The 20,920-nt window shown below is 34.6% G+C and overlaps 1 protein-coding gene across 1 annotated transcript in view; it reads right to left on the reverse strand.

Moving 5' to 3' along the window:
• Positions 1-20,920, reverse strand: part of FMN1 (formin 1) — a 149,631-nt gene that overhangs the window by 57,994 nt on the left and 70,717 nt on the right. The window contains 6 exon segments of the mRNA XM_075753012.1: positions 4,734-4,854; positions 7,053-7,112; positions 10,509-10,655; positions 12,076-12,205; positions 16,905-16,993; positions 17,318-17,379. Of these exon segments, the coding sequence (XP_075609127.1) occupies positions 4,734-4,854; positions 7,053-7,112; positions 10,509-10,655; positions 12,076-12,205; positions 16,905-16,993; positions 17,318-17,379 (609 nt within the window).

Here is a 20,920-nt window from a genome sequence, read left to right on the forward strand (position 1 = left end):
TGCAACAATCGAGAGTGAGTGACCCTTTTCAATTTCCACCATTTCTCATTTCTAAATTCTCTTCCATTCTTACCTTAATTTTCTTACACGCATCCACTTTGCAATATAATGTAATACAGAGCTCCCTGAAGAGGCCCTGAAGGAGAGCAAGGTAGATGCAACAGTTTAGCCTGGTCTAGTCAGCCATGCTAAGAGACAGGGTTAATTAGCTCTGATGCTGGTATCGGTACAGCAACACCATGCTAGTCACATCCAGAACACTACATCTGTTTTCTATGAAAAAGAATATATATATGAAAATATATGTATACACACATATTCGTATCTGAAAAGAATATATATATTGTCATGCCGCCATTTGAGAATGAAAATAAAATGAAGCGCTGGAAGAAGAGGCAGAGGAAGCCAGGTACGTTCAGCCTGGTGAAAAGCAAGCTAACTGGGGATCCAGTTTTTTCACTTCAACTATCTAGCAAATAGCTATACAGAAGATGCAGCCAGACTTTTCTCAGAAATGCACATCTAAAGAAAAAGGAGTAACAGTCACAAGTTGCAGCACAGGAAATTCTCACAAGGGATAAGGAAAAATATTCAAGAGAGTGATTCAGCACTGGAAAAGGCGCCCAGAGAGGTGTTGGAATTTCCATCCTTAGATTCAAAACTGAGCTGGCAAAGGCCTTGTACAACCTGATCTAAATATGAAGTTAGTCCTGCTCAAAGGCTTTGGACCACAGGACCTCCAGAGGTACCTTCCAACAAACAACTTACATTTCTCTATGATTTTTAAGATACTTGTAATGCTTCTGTATGAAAACCAATGTGAAAACAGCCAATGTAACATTGTCATTTCTCATTTTTTCATGCATAGTTTTACTTGCTTCCCTTTTAATCTTTTATAAGGGTTATACAATTTTACAGGATTGGGTTGGCATAAGCTGATGTTTTGATGAAGTTCCACTACTTAAATGTGGAAAAGCTGGGGGTAAGTTACTATGCAAGATATAGATCTGTCAACGGTTAGGTTAAGAGGCTCCCAGTTTGAAACCATGTCTCCTGGAGTACTGAAATCCAACTGATTATTACAGAGGAGCTGATCAACGAAGTCTTCTTTCTATTTTAGATGAAATTATTTCCGTTCAGTCATGTATGTGTGTGTGTAAACATCTACATAAATACTCATATACACTTAGATAAGTCAGTAAAAATTTAAAAACATATATACAGTACTGACAAAAATAGTATGAAAATGGCAAGTAATATCTCTACTGGTGGTCCTGAAAGAAGGTAAAAGCAAAAGGTATGTGGATTTTCAATGGGATCAGAATGTTACAATCTCATAGGAAATTTAATTAATTATGAGAAATAAAGGTGTGACTCTTGAAAGCATTCAGACCGGACCTACCTTGGTTTCCATTTTTAACCATTCAATAAATATTTTTGCTCTTTCAGTTGTTAAGGTCAAGAATACTAAGAAGTTATAATGGACATTACAGTAAATGATACAAGGAATCTAATATTGCTTTCTTTTGACTAATGGAGCAGCATTTTACAAATTTTACAAACTGCATTGCAAAGAAGAACAATGAGTATGACAGATGGAAACAATCTACAGTACAACCTAATTTTGAATAATTAAGATTGTTCAACATGGAGAGAGGTGAATAAAAGGTTCATGGGAACACTTAAACAAGTCTATCATGCTTTGGTAAAGTGTGTTTTCCTTCCTAAAAATCTTTTTACGATTACACATTTCAAACATTCTGTGCTTATTCCAGAAGAATACCAATCAGGTGGCATTGCCTAGACTAGAAGGGAAATCATGTTTGGTCATAGGGAAATGAAAAAGTGGAAATCATTGCCCTAGACAAGGAATAAGATATCTTACAATCTTAAAGTATGGATACAAAGCAAAACCTTTTTTTCCCGTAAATACAAAGATCAGCTGGAAAGCTAATCCATACCTGTGAAATGAATAAATGTATCTGCTTAGGCTACTATGTAATATTTGAAAACCTTGGAAATACACAGACTATACAGACATGGAATGAAAACCTGAGCTTACAGAAAACATGTCTTTTTCCTGTGACTTGAAAGTGGAACCAGATTTCACTCTAAAATTTTCACCTCACTAGTTAATATTGCATTTCTTTTGCACTTCTTTCCCCTTAAACACCTATATTAAGTGCATATTCTTGTTTATCATTCTTTTTAACCTAAAAATGCTCGTGGATTACAAAGTTCTGTTCTGGAATATGTGCTAAAACCTGTTGGATAAAGGTTCTTCAAAAATTCCATTGAATTTTTTTGCCAATCCCTTTAGTCTGAAGTTAGTCTGTCCCTTTTAAAGTCTAATCTGAAATACTTCAAAATAGCAAATTGTATGGAACTCAATCTGTTTATCTGAAAAGGATGAAAGGGTTTGTGCTCCATCTAGATTTGAGCTTTTGGTTCCACAGTGTCTAGGTATTTCAACCAGAGGTTTACACCATTAAGACATGCCACTCACGATAACTCAATCTTTCCTATGTTAATATCCATGCTAGAAAGATAAATGATGCCTTGATAAACTAGAAAAAATATTTTTAGACACTGAATGACAACGATTATGAAAAGTGTCTATCAAAATTGCCATTTCAGGCACGAGAGGTGATTATTTATCTTTTTTTTTTTTTTTTTTCAATCATCCTGCACAAATCTCAGGAAAAAAGGCACTAACAGGAACATTAGTCGTTAGCTAATGACACACAAGAAAACCCCTCTTTATTACCTTTATCTCATCCCACCTCCCAAGGTAATCTGTTTAAGACTACCTTAGCCAACCAAACTGTGAAATAAATCCACTGTACCCTATAGCACAGGCAGCCCAGTTAATATTGTTCAAATTATTTACATCTGAAAGGGCCGCGCCTGTCTGGATAGCTGGGCCCGACGCTTCTCTGGACTTGGTTTCTGCTACTCACATCTGTTTCAGCTTTAGACTTTCACTGGTACTCTGCCAGCAGCCACAACTTTTTAATGGCTACAATAAACTACAGAGACTCATCAAATCTTTGTTGTACGTGTTAAAATTATAACCTCTTCAATTAAAATTTTGATTTAAAAATAAACTACAGCATTATCTGAAGAAAAAAAAAATTTGAAAGGGAATGTATGAAGAGATAAACATTTTTATATGAGTGATTTTTTTCTTTGTTTAAATATAAGAGAAACTAATTACATGAATGCTTGTTAGAATTCTGCTGCATATTTCTAAGTGATAAAATACATCTGAAACATTTCCACAACCTTTTTTTGTTTCACATCTTTGCTGTCATTAACTTTATATGTTAATTGGTTTGGCTGGGTTTCAAATACATCTATCAACGAAGAATTACGAAAACAACCTCAACAGAACAATTTTTCCAGATTTCTATAAATACCTAAGAAATTTATTTAGAAAATAGAAATAAGTGATTACAAGAAAGCGGCAGTTTTTATTTTAAGAGTTAGTTAAAGTGTTTAGCTTTTCCTACTTGCTGTCTGTGTCTTTGCAACGCTAGAACAAATACGATGTGAATGGCACAGCCTCAGTGCAGATCCTGCAAGACTAAGATGCATGACAGCAGGACTACAAGCTGAAAAAGTACAAGATCAAACACAGATCATGTTTCTGCACAAACTAGCCCAAAAGAGGGCAGGCCAAGGGGTTTACAGGGCCAAGCGATGTGAGGAGATAGAGCACTCACTCATGCCCGGGTCGAACAAACAACAACCGATACTTTCCTACCACACTTAACCTTTGAAACCATCCTAAGGATGGCAGTGACCTAATCCAGCAATTTCTAACTGTAAGGATAAATTATTTGTAACAGTTTTCATTGAATAGATTGGGGGAAAAAAAAAATCAACTCTGATTCTAAAAGGACTCTTCCATCTTTGATGCAGAGATGTAAATGTAAATGAAGAAGTTTTTTGTAAGCTTTTATGCAGATTCTCTCCCAAACTCTATTTTCTACAGAAAACTGCTTCCGTAAAAGTAGGAACTTTTCCTTAACAAAAAAGTCAGGCTTAAAATATTCGGTCATCATTTTGCTGGATTTTAGTTTAGAAAGTCACATGAAGCACAAAATAAAAATGAACTGCTTGGAACACTCAGAGAGCAACCCCTTCCTACTTTATTCTCCACTCCAGTACCCTTGATTGATAGATGAGTTGGGTTTCTGAGCCCCTCTTTATAATAAACATTTTTTAAATGTTTATTTTATGTCCCAGGGTGAAAATATTTTGAACTGGAGCTTTCCATTTCCCTTTGCTGTGCCTTGGCAAGCTGTGTTTTATTTCTACATTAATAGTATTCAACTCTTTTTTGTAGCTGTTAAATTGTTGTTATACAAGTTCTGAAGAAAGTATTTATGTTATGGAACAGCAGATATCTACAGTTAAACACACGGTTCTGGAGAGGCCAGAGGAAAATTCACACATAACTAAAGAAAATTCAGAAACATTTCTGTAGGGGCCTTTCGATTGTTAAAAGGGAAAATTACTTTTCAGTATCTTTACTTTCATTTTTATTAAGTCATGAGTTTGATTTTTTTTTTCCTTTTTAATTTACTGTGGAGTAATTTGTGCCACAGTGTAAAAACTCCAAATGAATCAACACTATAAACCTAATTAGCAATAAGAAAACCTCATAAAGGTCACATTTTAAATGGCACTTTGTTGTTCGCAGAACAAATGTGAAAGTTCCCAGTTACCTTCTAGATCTCTCTTCAGTTTCCTTAAGTCTTTTATTAGGTCTTCAAACTTAACTTGGGAGGCCTGGAAAAAATCCTGTGGTTCTGGTAAAGGAAAAATACTCTTGTCTGTTCCTGCTTCCTAAACAAACAAACAAACCAAACAGGCCACTATGAAAATGAAATGCATTCGCAGTGAAATAAATTACTTTTTTTTGAAAATGTCATCTATGAAACACTATTATAAAAGTGCAAAAATAGTATATTTTAAATCATTCTTGCTGAAAAAACATATATATCATTTAAGCTGAAATCCGGACCATTCTGAGTGTTGAAACTTCCTTTTAGATGTTGTAAAGCAAACTGTGCTCAATTTAAACTACGAAACAGCACTGAGCTCACAACATTTCAGTTCATTTTATATCAATAAAGGTTTAGATAAGGGACTAGAAGTTTCTTAAAGACAGATAACATGAATGCCTATTTTAATGCAACAAGTGATCTTATGCCAAAAGTTTGTGGTTTCACTCTCTCTCAATTCATTTAAATATACACAGACTTTATAAGCATAAATTGAAAACAATATTTATATATTGCCTCAAGTATTTTATACAGATAAAAATATACAGTTGAAGGTTTACGTGGCTAAATAAATCACATGTCTGTATGGAACTCCTAAGTATATACCTATTTTTAGCACAGTAAGAAAAAAAAATCAGAAGTAAAACAAAACAAAACCTTACAAGGTTCAAAGCAATATCTCCAGTGGAAATTTAACAAGTATATAAATGGCATTAATATGCATTAACATGACATTGCTGTGTACTAAGCACTATACTAGTGAGTTTAAACTACTACCTGTGCACAGATTTCAGTCTGTAATAAAGGAAAACCCATAGGCTGGAGAACTAATTGTTTTGTAAGCAAGGAAAAATAATTTTATTATTATAAAGATTATAAACTCGTGGGTGGGGGGGAGAGGGGAAGTACAACAGATGACATTTACACCCTGTGCACTTCCAAGGAAGATAAGCTGGTTTGTTTTACAAAATTCCCTGAAGTAAAATTACAGTATAGTAGCATGTTTGCAGAAATATTGATACATAAATAAATGGATTAGAAAGCATTAGCTTCACCATTATTAAAAAAAGGAGAAAAGAACTATATATGTCAATACCCTGAGAACTGAGAAACATTACAGGCTGGACAAAATTGCTTTTGTTTATAAGGCTTTTTACAAGATGGGTCCTTAGGTTAAAGTAATGACACTTTAGTTCCCTGTTAAAAAAGAAAAGAAAAAAAAAGACAAGAAAAAAAAAGAAAGAAAAAAAGAAAGAAAAAAAGAAAACAAGCACAGAACTACCTATCTGCTATTTCTTTTATCTCATCTACAGCTCAGCCCCAGGAGCTGTTCCACGGTCTCCCGACATACAGATCCTCCACGTTAGGAATCATAGAATCGTGGAGTGGTTTGGGTTGGAAGGGGACCGTTAAAGATCATCTAGTCTAACCCCCCCTTCCATGGGCAGGGAAATGCCTTCAATTTGTCTTCACTTACTTTAGTCTTACTACTAGAAAAAATACTCATGACTACTACGTCATCAATTCAACATGCTTACATAAGAATTAAAAAATAAAAAAGTAAAAAAAATAATTGTTTATATTCAACCAGACGTAGGGCCATGAAAAATTACACTGGTCTTAGATTCACAGACTAGGTAAAGGCATCTTCTTAATCTCAAGAATAAGCAATTACATACTTAAAATCAATTAATAATGACATTTTCATTTAAAAGACAGTAGTTCAAATCTTCCACTCAAAAACTTTGGGCACTGCTGGTACCTATCAAAAAGCCTTGTAAATGTAACTCACTCCAAGCAGCAGCCGCACCTCCTCCCACATTTTCAACCTCTAACTTCATCCCCATCACCTGACTCACCTATCTTAAAATCCCAACCTGTCCTTGCATTCTGTCATGAGAGAGAAATCATGCTTTTGTCTTCCATTGTTTCCACGTGACAAGAAGATTTACAGCGTTCCAGTAAGCAGGATGTAAGAAGACAGGACTGGAGTGACCACCTGTCCAGTCTACATCAGTCACAGGCAATTGCCCGCAGTTCAACAGTTAACATAAAATGTTCCAAAGCCTTCTCAGAAAACCTGTGGCAAATTTCAGACCTATTGAGGTCCACAACTATTATAAGAAAGCAACAGAAATGGATTTTCTTTTTCCATCAGAGCTACTGTGTTCAGATTTTAAAAAGCTAATATAACCCCTTTTGGAATCTCTTAAAGAAAGCTACTTTTGGAGAGGCTAATACAGCAAATACATCTTTTACCTTATCACAATGGCGTAGGTAATATATGACGACATAATCCACAAGATTAATACCATTATCCTAGGAAAAAATAAATATATTATTAAAAATGTATGTGATGATTAACACTGTTTCAAGTGAGTGAAAATTTATTTCAGAATCAAAATATGTTATTATTTTATATTGCTGTGAGAAATAGGACTCACAATGTCTTCAGCCCTAGAATTACTGACCAAAAACTCAATCTTTTATAACATAGGCTTGAATGTACCACCACAGGAGCTAGAGCTGCTTTTGGTTCTAAATACCAAGTAAGAAAATATGCACTGGGAGAAGCTTTCCTTGTATTTTTTTAATAATACAAGGCATTACTAAATAATATTAACTTGAATAATAATATTAATTAAGAATATTATTCTTGAATATAGTATTAACTAAATATTACAGTCACCTCAGATATATCAAGGTGAATTGAATTTCTTGATTACTCTAGTCTTATTTAATCTATAATGAAGATCTGAAAGAGGCATAGATATTTTTCTTATTTTACTCCCAATATAAAACCAGACAGCATGTACCTAACAAGTATATTTCATGCTCTGTTGCCATTTAAATATGAATTTTAATACTCAATTTGTGGAATCAACATTTCCATGGTCCCGCATACAATAACTGTACACAACATCATTTTATTTTGTTATGTGTCATTGAGTCGGCGTAGGCCAGATGAACTAAAGGAAAAGTGTAAAACTGTGACTTCTACATTACAGGGTTCCATTCAACAACACAAAAGACTCATAATATAGGGAATTATACCTGGAATGTCTATGAAGATTTTTTTGGATGAGTTTTCATATTGGATATTGACAGGTATCAGGGCAAACATTCGTATATTGTGAACAATGCCTGATTTCCGGTACGGAGCTGCCTCACCTATATTAGAACCTGCAGCACATTATATTTTATTCATATCATACACTAGCAAAATTCTTGACCAAGCAAGTCATTGCTGTCATGCAGACAAAGCCACCCTGCCTGTATAACTGTTTTAGAAGACATTGCTGGCAGGTCATGTGACAAAATGGAACTGAGGTGACCCGTGAACATTTGATTGCCTTTTTAGAGAAAAATACATCTATTTTTCTATTTTCCATATGCTAAACTATCAAACCTATTACTTTGGTTTAAAGAGTATTTGCAGAAGACAGAAGACAGATTTTGAAGTGGTGAGCTACATTATTACAAAAAAAATCTCTACATGGAGTAACTTTCTCATCTGACAACAAATGACTTTTATGTGAAATAAGGGATACTTAACACTGACTCTTTACCTCAGCTCTTGGAATTGAGCTTACCTAGACGTAATATTGCTTGCTGGCAATTCCCAAAAAGGGAATAACAGGACATAGGAAGGATACCTTAGTGTTCAAATATACAAGACCCTGCATTCTTCTTCCTTGCAAATCTGGTCTACCAATTATCTCTGAGGTTTCGTGTCTGCCTGTAGCAGCTGGACCCTTTGAGTTTTTATGCATTTTGGAGACTAGTCTAAACTAATAATATATTATTTTGGCTATTGGGAAACTGTAAATACTGTAATTTTTTAGCTTGTTTTCCTAAGGAACAAGTCTTATACAATTATACTGTACATCTGTCACTCCTTTTCATAACTCATAATTTTGTAACGTGCTGGCTAAATTCAGCCAAATTGGAAAGTCCCAGAGATAATTAAATTCTTACAAGTTTATGGTTAGATTAAAAAAGTGAGACTAAAATTAATACTTCTGCTGAGAAAAGTCAGGCAAAGCTCAGTTTTACATTTTTCTGCATGGCAGCTGCCCAACCAATGAACACCTGAGTACTGGGAAATTTGGCCTGGTTCCAGTTTAGCTGCAGCTTGTACTGTGTCTTGTCCATGGAGCAGGACTGGAAGAAAAGTGGTCACTGGGAACAGCTGAAACATTGCAGTGAAAAGGAAAGTAAAAATTAGAACCATAGCCTGTTCCAATACTTGATAATCATTTCAGTGAAGAAATTTTCCTAATATTCAATCTAAACCTCCCCTGGTGCAACTTGAGGCCATTCCTCTCATCCTATCGCTTGTTACCTGGGAGACGAGACTGACACCCCCCTCGCTACAACTTCCTTGTGGGTAGTTGTAGAGAATGACAAGGTCTCCCCTCAGCCTCCTTTTCTCCAGGCTGAACAACCCCAGTTCCCCCAGCTGCTCTCCATAAGACTTGTGCTCTAGACCCTTCACCAGCTTCATGGCTCTTCTTTGGACATGCTCCAGCACCTCAAAGTCTTTAGGAAACAAAGGACTCAATTGGAAAAACTTTAATTAATACAGTTGCTCACTGAACAATTCATCAAACGTATTTTTACACTTCGTTAATGACGGTATTCACAAGTTAAATAAAAAGCTCCCTTGACCTACTGCTTTCCTGACACTGCCTGTCTCATAAATGCACTCCTACGTACATGAAGCATAACTGGGAACAAAAGCTTAAAAGCTACCTTTCTTATAGTTCAAGACAGCACTTCACATCAGAAAAGAGGAAGAACATGAAACAATAAGTTTTTTCCTCACCCTCCAAATCTGCACCAGCATCAGCAGAAAATATATCTTATTCTTTGCTGCTTCATATATCCATGTGATGTCTAGGTATGCTTTGGCAAAGAACAACTTCAAGCGGTGTTTCCATTGCCTACATTATCTAGCACCTCCTCCCCTGCCCTACTGAAATAAGGAACAAAAAGTAACCTCATCTCAAAATGTGTCCAGAGTTTGTTTGAGCCTGACTTCGATCCTAGCATGACTAATCAAAAACGTGCTACTGGTTCTCAATTTTTGACAAAATAATTTATTGCCATCTATGAGCATTTTCTCATCCATATCGTTCAGAATTCATGCCCTACATCCATTTAACTGTCAATTCAAAAGAAAGACTGAAAATAACTTGTTGGGTCTGACACATCTCTTCGAAGAGGATTAAAATCCTGTATATTATATATTTATATCCTTTACTTATAATTCCTTAGTATATATGCTACACCAAATTTTTACTGATATTTTGTTTTTAAACCTGACTTTTAAAACATTTTTGCTCACATAGAGCTACCTTAAGACCAAGAAAAAAGAATGGGGACATTTACTGCAGAAGACTTCAGCAGTCTGTGCTCTCTCACTTCTCTCTAACTTCCTGTAATTAAGTCCCTACTAGTACACAGAAGTTCTCACATAAGACAACTATCCTAGTAGTACTGACTAGGAGAAATTGAAGATTATGGAAATAGGCACATGTGCAGGAGAAAGAGGTGAAAAGTTGGGACAAAAAAACCCAAGAAAATGGTGCAAAGTGCTTTGCTCTTTCGAGCAAGAATGGTAAGAAATAAGAAAGGATTAACATTTGACAGGTGATGGAACAAAAAATGATCACTTGAGAAAAATTATCTTAATTAAAATTTAGTACTTACTCTGCTTTTGACATCCTTCAGTTTGGGGAGTATTTCCAAACCAAATCCATCAGCTTGACCTCGGGTCCTATTCCCGCCATTCATATAATTTCCAAAAGCCAGAATCAAACCTAAAATTTCCTTTATGCTTGTCATGTTCAGCAAAGCCTGGAAAATGGATATGAGTCTGTAACTTCCATTGGCACAAAAATTCTAATCACTAATATAAAAAACTCCTTTTTAAATTTCATTTTTTAATTTTATATTTTTAATTTTATTTTTAATTTTTTTAATTTTATTTTTGCTAGAGGTTTTGTTTCTTGTCTGTTTTCACCCCTGTAGGGAAAGGAAGCTAAAACTGGTACAAGAATCAAACATTTAAGAGAAGCATTTATTAGACTGTATCCACCTAAGATACTATGTTTAACTTAATCCGTACAAAGCAAATTATATGGCATCATATACTATGTAGATGACAAAAAAGATTAATGGAAGATTACTAAACATTCTTAGTAGCCTTTAAAAATCTTACAGACAAGGTGGTTTATCACAAGTTTACATAATGCACAGTCAAATGGAGATGTGCTGGTTTTGCTGCCACTATGTTAGACTCAGACTGTCATATTCAGTCTGCTTCTCATTGGTCCTGGCGCTCTGGAAATTCACATTTCTGAATCCATTCGTAATGCAAATATGCCAGCAGTAAGGACTAAATTACTATGCCTCAAACCAGAAAAGAAATCCAGAAATACAGTGAAGAACTAATAAATTATTTTAATTTACATATAAAGACATCTATCTTGACGATCGAGAATCTGAGACCACGGGCCTAATTCTTAACTACATAGCCTTATACTACCCATTGGATAAACCAGTAGTAGTGTCAGCTCCTCATAAGTAAACTGAGGGCAACATCACTTTCCCTATCTCATACAGAAATGATTCCTTATTTATGTCTCCTTTGGAAAGGAAACACTTAGTAACTATTTTTATTGTTAGAATATGCAAAAAAATCCAAAGGGGTAGAGCATGGGTACTTTGTGTCAGCAAATTTAACCAAAAGCTAATCTTCAAATTGGAAAAAAAAAATCAAACAATGCCCTGGCCTGGACGCTATACCTTTAGGTCACTTTTTATTCTTATTTCATTCCACTTTTCTATACAGAAATGTATAGATATCAGGGGAAAGTAATAAGCTAATGAACATGACAGGCATCTACTGCTGATGGCATCAACAGTGATATGCAAAAAAGTAAGTCTGCAAGGCCCTGTACTAAGCTAGTCTGATATTTAAATTCTGTTTTATGGAGATTATCTATTACCCTACTTAATGCGCAAAGTAATAAAAATCTGCCATTCAAATAAAAATATATTTTCCTATGTAGAGCATGGGGCATCACACTCGACTCACCTTACCTCTTTCCTCCTCGTTTTGTTCTTATAAGCAGCTAAAAAATTCAATATATTTTTATTTTCCTGAAAAGCCAATGACTAGTCTTCAGGTTCATCACTTACGGTAAAAAAAAAAAAGAAGCATGAATACTCTAAAATACATTTATGTTTTTATTTGGCTTTCATTAGGACTTACCTTGGAAACACGAGTTATGATATCAACTTTCCGGTGCACTGATGTTATCCCTTCAGAGAAAACTGACTGGAAGATAATACACTGAGCTCGTTCTGTGAAGTTTGGGATCTGAGATAACTCATATAAAAATCTGTGGAAAAAAAAGAATATTAATAAATCTTTATATTTCTTATCTGTGGGGTACATAATGGATCAAAGCTGTAGTATCATGAAATATACATGCAGTCTTTCCTACTTTGAATCAAATATGACAGAATTTATAATTGTTATATTCTTTATCTTCAATGTGTTAAGAAATCCTATTAATATCCAGAAAAAGGCGAGACATTAATTATTATCACATTAATCCATTAACCCCGCATCACAGCTTCATAGCAATAAATAGAAGAACCACAAACCTAGATCATAGGGTAAAAAAAAAAAGAAAAGAGCTAGAGAAACACTATTTACTTTTTTCACTCATGTGTTTTTGCTTCCTTTAAAAATGTGCCCAGCAATACGTAACTCAATATATTCCTACAAGGTTATTTCATCATATAAAATATCTGCCAAGAAATTTCTTCTGATGCTCAGCCTCAATTTTCCTTTACTAATTTGCACCACACTTCCAATTATATAGCAGCATGTTTTATGGTAATGCACCTAGCCATGTATTTAGCTCTAAAACACTTGCAGATTATATCTCCCTTCAGTCATTGTTCAGCAAAGTTACTAACTTTTTATCTTCTCTTTATCTGTCCTCATATACATATACTTTCCTCATGAGTGTATTCCAGCTTTCTTCCTTTAACTCTTTGCTAAATAAAAATATATAGAAGCACGTTCAACAACTCCAGTTCGGATATCATAAAATGAAAGCATCCCAAAGGCATGAGTAATTCCTCCCTTTTCTCTCCTTCAATTTAAAATGTAAGAGCTTGGCTAAATAATAGAAGAAATTTTAGCATTTCTTATAATAACTGGGTTTGCATAATTTGCTTTGAGACTTTTGAGTCTCGGATTTCAGTGATGCACATGCTTTCTTGTAATCCGGAAACAGGCTGTCGTCTATCACTTTAGAAACATTCTTCTAATCTCCTGTCTGTGGATATCTTTAGATATCCTTTAACACAATGCCATAAAGATTTTGCTACCTCACTGAATTATGGGAAATTCTGTGAACCATTATTAGCTTGAATTCTTATCAAATTTATTTTAATTATTTAAGCCAATACATCTGATTTCTCCAAATTATTTCTTTTTCATAATAAATAATATCAATATCTTCAAATCCACTTTATAAATTTCTCATGCATTCAATGCTTTGCTGAATACATTGTAACTGTCAAAAAAATCAGCAAAATCCACCTGTGGTTGGTGTGAAATACTATGTTTTAATTGGAATATAATTTTTTTCCTTCTTTTTCTTTCTTGCCGGATGAAAAAACTCTATTGTGAGAGAGGGACTGGGGAGGCCCAGCTTGGCTCTTACACTTAAGCAGTGGGGAAAAAAAGAAATGCCAAGCTGGTATTAATAAAAATGCTTCCTATTGGGAATGAATGGTATTGCCAGGAAAAAAAAGAGGATACTTTGCACTTTGTGCGAGAGAAACAAAAGAAAGAAAAACCCAAACTGCTTCACTAATGTTCTAACATACATATATTTTAAAAGTTTAAATTGAAAGCATCAAATGACATGTATTCTTGCCTTCCCTTGAAAAGGGAGCTATCTCCTACACTGCTGGTCATCAGACTACAACATAATTGTGCTGAGAGTTAAAACAGCATCAGTATAAAAAACCAAAAAAAAAGTCTCCAGATTTTGGAATTCAAAGTATTCAATGTAAATATCCAGATAGAACGCTTATAACTGAAATCTGTCACAAAAAGGAACCTTAGTGATTACGAATGTAGTTACTAAACACAAAGCCATGGCATGAATCTGTGGTTATCAAAGATAAACCACCAATTCAGGTGGACAAAACTTTTGGAGAGAAAAGAACATTCTTAGTTCAGTCATTTTTGCAATTTTAATCTAAGAAAAGTATGATTTTGACTTAATGTAACGATGACATGACTGTGACATAGTTTTTTGATGGGTTTCTCATTGCTACACTTCTTATGGCCTAAAGTAAACATAGAGAATTTGCTGTTCATCTCTGTGAGGTCCAATTTACTCCTCTCCTGCAGAAACTGTAAATAAAAAATGCGTTTACTTGAGAACTATTTTTTTCCTCCCAGAATCTTATAGTAAAGGACTTGACAGTACTTTCAGGCCAGGCACTTTACCATGTTGTTAGTGTAACAGAACATTCTTCCAGAAGATAGACAAAGGCAGCTGATTCCATGGAGGTAAGCTATTTATCAGTTCACATTTATCCAGATTTGAAGAATATAAAATTTAGAAATATTTTTTTGGGGAAAAAAGGTGTATCTAATCCTGCAAGCTTCTAAGTAAGCCGGCAGGATTTAAACTGAAGTCAAAGGAAAGTGGTCTTCAAAGACAAGCAAATGACATTACTGGACAGCAATTATCAATAGCTCACTATGTCCTGAATTCAAACTGCATGCAAAACCTTATTTTGCTACTATTTCCTTCACTAGTATTTCTTTTAGTAGAGAGGATTCACAGAGATTATATTACAACTAAAAGGGTCTTCTTGGAAACTAGCTAAAGCATCTGCATCCTGCTAGCAAAGCCCCAAATTGTAGCCAATTGTGCATATAAATCTTTATCATGTTAATGAATATTAGCATTTTAGTAACTATTACCATGAAGCATAATTTAGGGTGGTATTGTCATGTTGCTATCATACTTACAGTTTATGCCAACAATAGCAAATTTAACATGTCAGCAAAACAAATCAAAATCATATGTGCGCTACAGCATCAGTGATACCACTAAAGCCTTCTATTTGACTGGTAATCCAAGTTTTTAAACATGGCAAAGGTTTCCTTTAGACTTCAGTGAATTAATGTCAATGGCTTCATTAGATGAATGCCTATTGCTACTATTTGCAACTATTTGATAAATGGTTTAGTTGACACTTTTGTTCTGATCCTCATTAAAGAAAATATATGACGATTATGCCCTGTAGTAAATACTTTTATTCACATATACAAATTTAGCACTTTTCTGTCTTTAACCTTTTATGGAGTTAATGTGCATAGTACAGTTCCAACCAATCTCCGGTTCCGCATTTAGGTTGACTTAGAGGCTGACTTAGACAACAAAACCAGCAGCACCTGATCTACTGAGTTTTCAGGATGGATGTTATTTTGAAGGTCCAATAAAATTTACATAAGTGCATCATCAGCAACATGTTTCCCCCTTGAGGCAACATTTTAAAAAGCTAGTTTTCTTAACCTATGTAGTTTAATAATGGGGTAAAAACATGAAAATTAAAACTTGCAGAGAGAACACAAAGAGTAATAATTGATAAAAAGTAGCTTTTGTCTTTGACACTACTATTTCATTCTGACTGATCAGGCATAACTGCTTTATTTACAGTGCTTTACTTTTAATTATGGAACAATGATAGAATAAATCCAATGCTGTGTTTAATTAAGATCAACCTCTCTCCACTATAATTTACAAAACCAGACAACCTTTTATAACTCTAGAGCTCTACAAGATTCGTATTCTCCAGAACACAAAATGCATTAATATTTATTTCACTCAGACATACAGCAAACAGATTGCTAAAGATTCAAACTCTGGAAAGCACCAACTAGTCACACAAATATTCTTATTCCTCAAGCCAATGCAACAAAAGCCATGGATATGGGATGCAAAACCAAGCTAGTATATACACTTTACAGAAATTTGCCTCCTTAAGCCTTACTCAAGAACGGTAGTCTCTCATAATCAAGAGTACGTGTGACAGCTTCATGTCCCAGCATTAACCCGTTCCCCAGTGGACAAATGGGTATTTAGCTGCCTTGTGTTAGGAAAAAGAGAAAAAGAATTTCTGCTCTTCACCAACATTTTAATGGGAGAAAACATATGAAAATGTAATACTTCTGACATCAACCAATCATATACTCTCTCTACTGTTTCAGTTCTTCTTCCCCCTACTCTTTCTTACGCCAAAGACAGCAGAAACAAGAGGGAAAAGGAAGCAAGATGACAAGAGAGGCCTCAGGGCAGGGAACTGTACTGTGATTAGAAGAAGAGCATGGAAGTACAAAGGGAAAAGTAGCAAAGTAGCAGAAGACAAACACCACTGGTAGACCAAAATCTGAAATCAAATGTATATACTAAAATAAAATTCAGGATTACCATTCTGCTTGTGGATTATTGTAATTTTCACATTGGTCTAAGGTATATTACAACAGAAGGAGCAACACTTAGAAAGTTTTCCATCCTAACAGTTGTCACTGCCCACAACAGTTGCAGGAGATGAACTGTGGAATCAGCCTTGTACGTCTTCAGTCAGCATGACCAGAGTGTACACTGAGTCTTTGCCGCAGGACTCACTAAAACCCTCTGTTTGTGCACCTCTTTCAAATAATGAACAACCAAAATCAGCCTGGCCCAGCTTTATGACACATTAATTTACCCCTAAAAGCTCTAAGGGAAGGATAAGCCGTTTACAAATGTGAGAATGGGAACAGGAATTTTTATTGATTCAAGGCTACATATTTTATCAGTTCTGGTGGTCTAAACTGACATAGTAAAAGCTGTCATGTCTGAAAAAAGTTATGTGATAAAGGCTAATCATGCCTTGAAATACTCAACAAAGTTAAAAATTAGCTACCAAAAATTATGTATCAAGATCCCTTTTAATATATCAGCAAAGGACTATACTATATAACAATAAAATAATTTAAAAAAAAATAAATCTTACTGTTCTGGTTTATCCAGAAGCTTCAGTTCTTCCTCTTTTGATGTCTGATAATATTGCTTGATTTTCTCCAGTTCATCCTTTTGTGCTCTCTGAGTGAATTAAAATAAAGTAATTAATAACTAATTAATAACAAGTTAATAAAAATACTAATTTACCTGCTTGTCTGCTGGTAACTATTATATTTTTTATTAGGAAAAATTTAGGCTGCGCAAAAGAGTGAGGCATAAAGATCTATAACAAATTCCTTCAAGTGCCTTGTGCTACCTATGGCCACAAAGCAGAGCATCCTTGTAGAGCACAGCACTGCAAACACTGCTATAGGATGCTTCACAGTTTAGGTCAGAGAGGTAGTTCTGATATCTCTACAGCCAAGTGTAAATTAACCACAGCTTTACTCCAGCTTGCTTACTTACATTTTCATATAGTGCTTCCAGTGTTTCCAGATCTACTACGGAGTCATCAACACATAGAATAGCTGTATAGAATACAATCACAAATTAGATGCTAGAAAACATACTGAAGAGTTCAATTCTGTTTCCTGAGAAATGTCCGAAAGAGATCTGACCTAGCTAAAGGACATATTTGTATCCAGTTACTATTTTATGATTTTCAGCATTTTAATTCTGACTTCAAGGTGCAGCACTCACGCAAGAACTTACTACAAACTCTGTCTCAGGAGAATGGAGTTCTACTTTTCCTCTCCAGTATACTCAGCAGTCAAAGAAAGATATGACCTGCCAGGTACTCCGCTGATTGTGTAGCTGGCCAGGTAGGAGAACATGAGAAGAATGGATACCAGACTATGAACAGCACAGATTTCATGGGAGCTTAGAAGGCTGGATAGGAAGGAATTGAGAGTTAGGGTATTTAAGTCTCCTGATGTGCATGGGAGATCAGGGAGATATAAAAACAGGGAGATCTGCTTGTCTTGGGGCTAGCAATCTTGGGAAGTAGACAGGTAGACAAGATTTGCACGTTGCAAATTTGCAAGCACAAAAGGTTGTGCTACAGATTTTTAAAGTATCTTCACAGAGCAGCTCATGTTTGAGTTAACTTTATCCACTAGAAAACTACCCACATTACAATTTCCAGATAAATACTTTTAAACATCACACAGAGACACCTAAAGTATACTCTTTGATGATTAATTATGCCTCATTACCAAAAATGAAAAGTCTCAAAAAGTTTCCTATCTCAGTTCCAAATGTTACTACGGGTGGAATATATGGCATTAGGTGTTTCCAACATTTGCAAATCCCATTACAATTTAGGCAACGTATTGAGACTCTTCTTAAAATTAAATAGGATTGGTTCACGGTGCCTTCTAATGCTCTCTAATGTTAAATTCCAATAAGCTAAGAGATGCACAATGGAATAGAAATAACTTTGGATGTTTAGTTTTTCTGAAACCAGCATTTCATCAAGATTCATATTGGGACTGGGCACAATTTCTGAACTCCTGACTTATGTTTAAATGTTACTGGAAACATTAATCCCAAAAGAATCAAGCTTAAGCCCTCTACCAATTTTCCACATAACCAGTGACTCATCATTAGCTAGTACCTGATAACTTTTAATTTCAGCTATATTATATTTCTTCAAAGGAAACTTGACTGCTTGTGAATTCAGAAGATTTTAAAAGCTCTTTCTGCATTTGCAATACATGTTTGAAAGGGGCAAGGCACACATCTTTAAATAATTATTTAAAAGTAATAAGCTTTCGCCTGCTCTTCCACCTACCCCATGATTTTACATTGTGAAATTAACCAGCAGGCTAGTAAATTTTCTCTGTGGCAGGCTAATTAATTTTATTAAAAAGTCCAATGACATTTAGAATGCTTTAAAATTTTGCCTGTCAATTATGATTCCATCTGTTGACATTACACCTTGGTAAGAAGTAAAGAATTATACGGAAGAAGACAGTATCAGTGAAAAAAAGCAATATCTCCAACTATTTTTGTCCTTTTGGAAAGATTCAGAAAAAGCTGAAGAGTGTAACCAAATACAAAGCCCAAACAAGTAGGCTTGACAAAAATCGTTGTTTAAAGAAAAATCATTAGAGACTGAATCTACAAGATCATCTGTTGGCTCTTGCAAGACGATACCATGAGTTGTATTATCTTCTGTATTATCCAATGAAACTTCAAAAGAACCTAAGATAACGGAAAATCTATTGGAAAATTGGTTTCACAGTCCAATATATTTAATTGTTGAGATTTTAAAATAAACATATTGAGTTCAAAAGTTTCCCCTTGTGGTTTCACTTTCATCCTATTTTGGAATATCTGGAAAACTGTTTACAAGGAGAAATATATTTGTCCAGAGTTATATAGAAAAGCAACTTACTGGAGGTAATCTGAACTCATACTAGAAATGCAAAACATGTAAATAATAGCGGATTTTTTTTTAGGTACAGAACTATTACAATGAGAGGAATTAGTTTGAAAAACAGAACACTTCAATAAGAATATCAAGATTTGTACATTTAACCGGAGTTTTCAGTCAGGGATTTTTCACAAAAAAGCCCCTGAAATGACAAAGTGGTTTTTAATGCTGTTCCTTATCCATGTTTCTGTACTCAACACCAGTTCGAACAAATCAGCATTGTTCTGAAGTGACATAAATGTTTGAGATTAATAAAGTACAGTCTGATAAATGAACATTTTTTTAACAGAGTTAATAATAATCTGTGTTAAGAGACATTAATATGAATTATTTTCTCTTTTGGACAAGTATGTGATTGTATGAAAGTACCAAAAATATTTTCTGATTTACTTGCTATCAACCTGTCCTGCTGTTATTGGCAATGTCCATGCAGCCGGGCTGCAGTCAGTTAAAAATCTAGCCCCATTACTCAATTCAATGATAGCTGGACATCTTAGGATGTTAATGTACGTAGAGACACACTTCCAAAACATCAGAAGTACTGCCAAAATCCACACAAACTCTTTTATTTCATCTTTATGTATTTTAATATCTTTATCCTTGTATTTATATTTTTTTTCATTCAAACCGATCGAACTTAACGCCATACACATTTGGAGCAGAAGACAAAAACCAAAAACATGTAAAATTATGAAGATTGGCCTGTTTTTTAAAAAAGAAGCATTTTGATTTTGAAAACCTGGAAGAAATCCCCAAATTCACAGGTGTCAATATTCTTCATATTCTTAAAATACAGCATGTGCAAGACATTCACATTATGTTGTGTAAATTAACTTGAATTGGGGCAGCTGAAAAACCCCCATTACACTAGATCAAAGAAACTAATTATTTCAAATTTTACTTAAGAGTTACAAGGAACAAAAGCTTCTTACTTTTTTCTGTGAAAAACAAAACCCAGTTTCAATCATATCTATATTAACATTATTAAAAAGAATAAAAACCTTGACAAGTTTCTCAAAATGCTCTTCCTGATACAGTGAATTTAACCGTGATACTTTACTACATTAAATCTCATTATATCGACTCACATAAGTAATATAGATGAAGTATCATAAATCCACAAAAGAGGCTCCAAAACAATTAATAGCTATTACAATATCAATCATCATCGGTGGTTTTTACTTTTATCTTGCTTTCTAGTTAGCTGTCTTCCTTACACTGTCAGTTCAGTTAGAATATTTCACCTACACCTCACAATATGTCGAAAGGAAGTAGACTCATGCTGTGAAAAGCTGGTAATTTTATTGGGTTCCTCTACCTTTAAAAAATCTGTTACTTGGCCAAGTCTGGTTTCTGAGATCCTTTTTTGCAGGGAAATTGAGGCAAACATTTTTATGTGGCCTATGGTGTCTGCTCACAACAAGAAGAATTTATATACACAAGGATCATTAGTGCAGGGTTGCACCCATTAGGATATAATAACCGTCAGCTAGGACAAAAAACAGATCAGCATCATGTATTCAAACTAACAGGCACACATAAAAATACTTGCCAACTACATTTCACATACTAAGGGTATTGCTTCGGATATAAACTCGTACCAAAGGTTTTTAACAGACTCACTTTTTAAA

Source organism: Balearica regulorum, chromosome 5, assembly GCF_011004875.1.
Source record: "Balearica regulorum gibbericeps isolate bBalReg1 chromosome 5, bBalReg1.pri, whole genome shotgun sequence".
NCBI lineage: Eukaryota > Metazoa > Chordata > Aves > Gruiformes > Gruidae > Balearica > Balearica regulorum.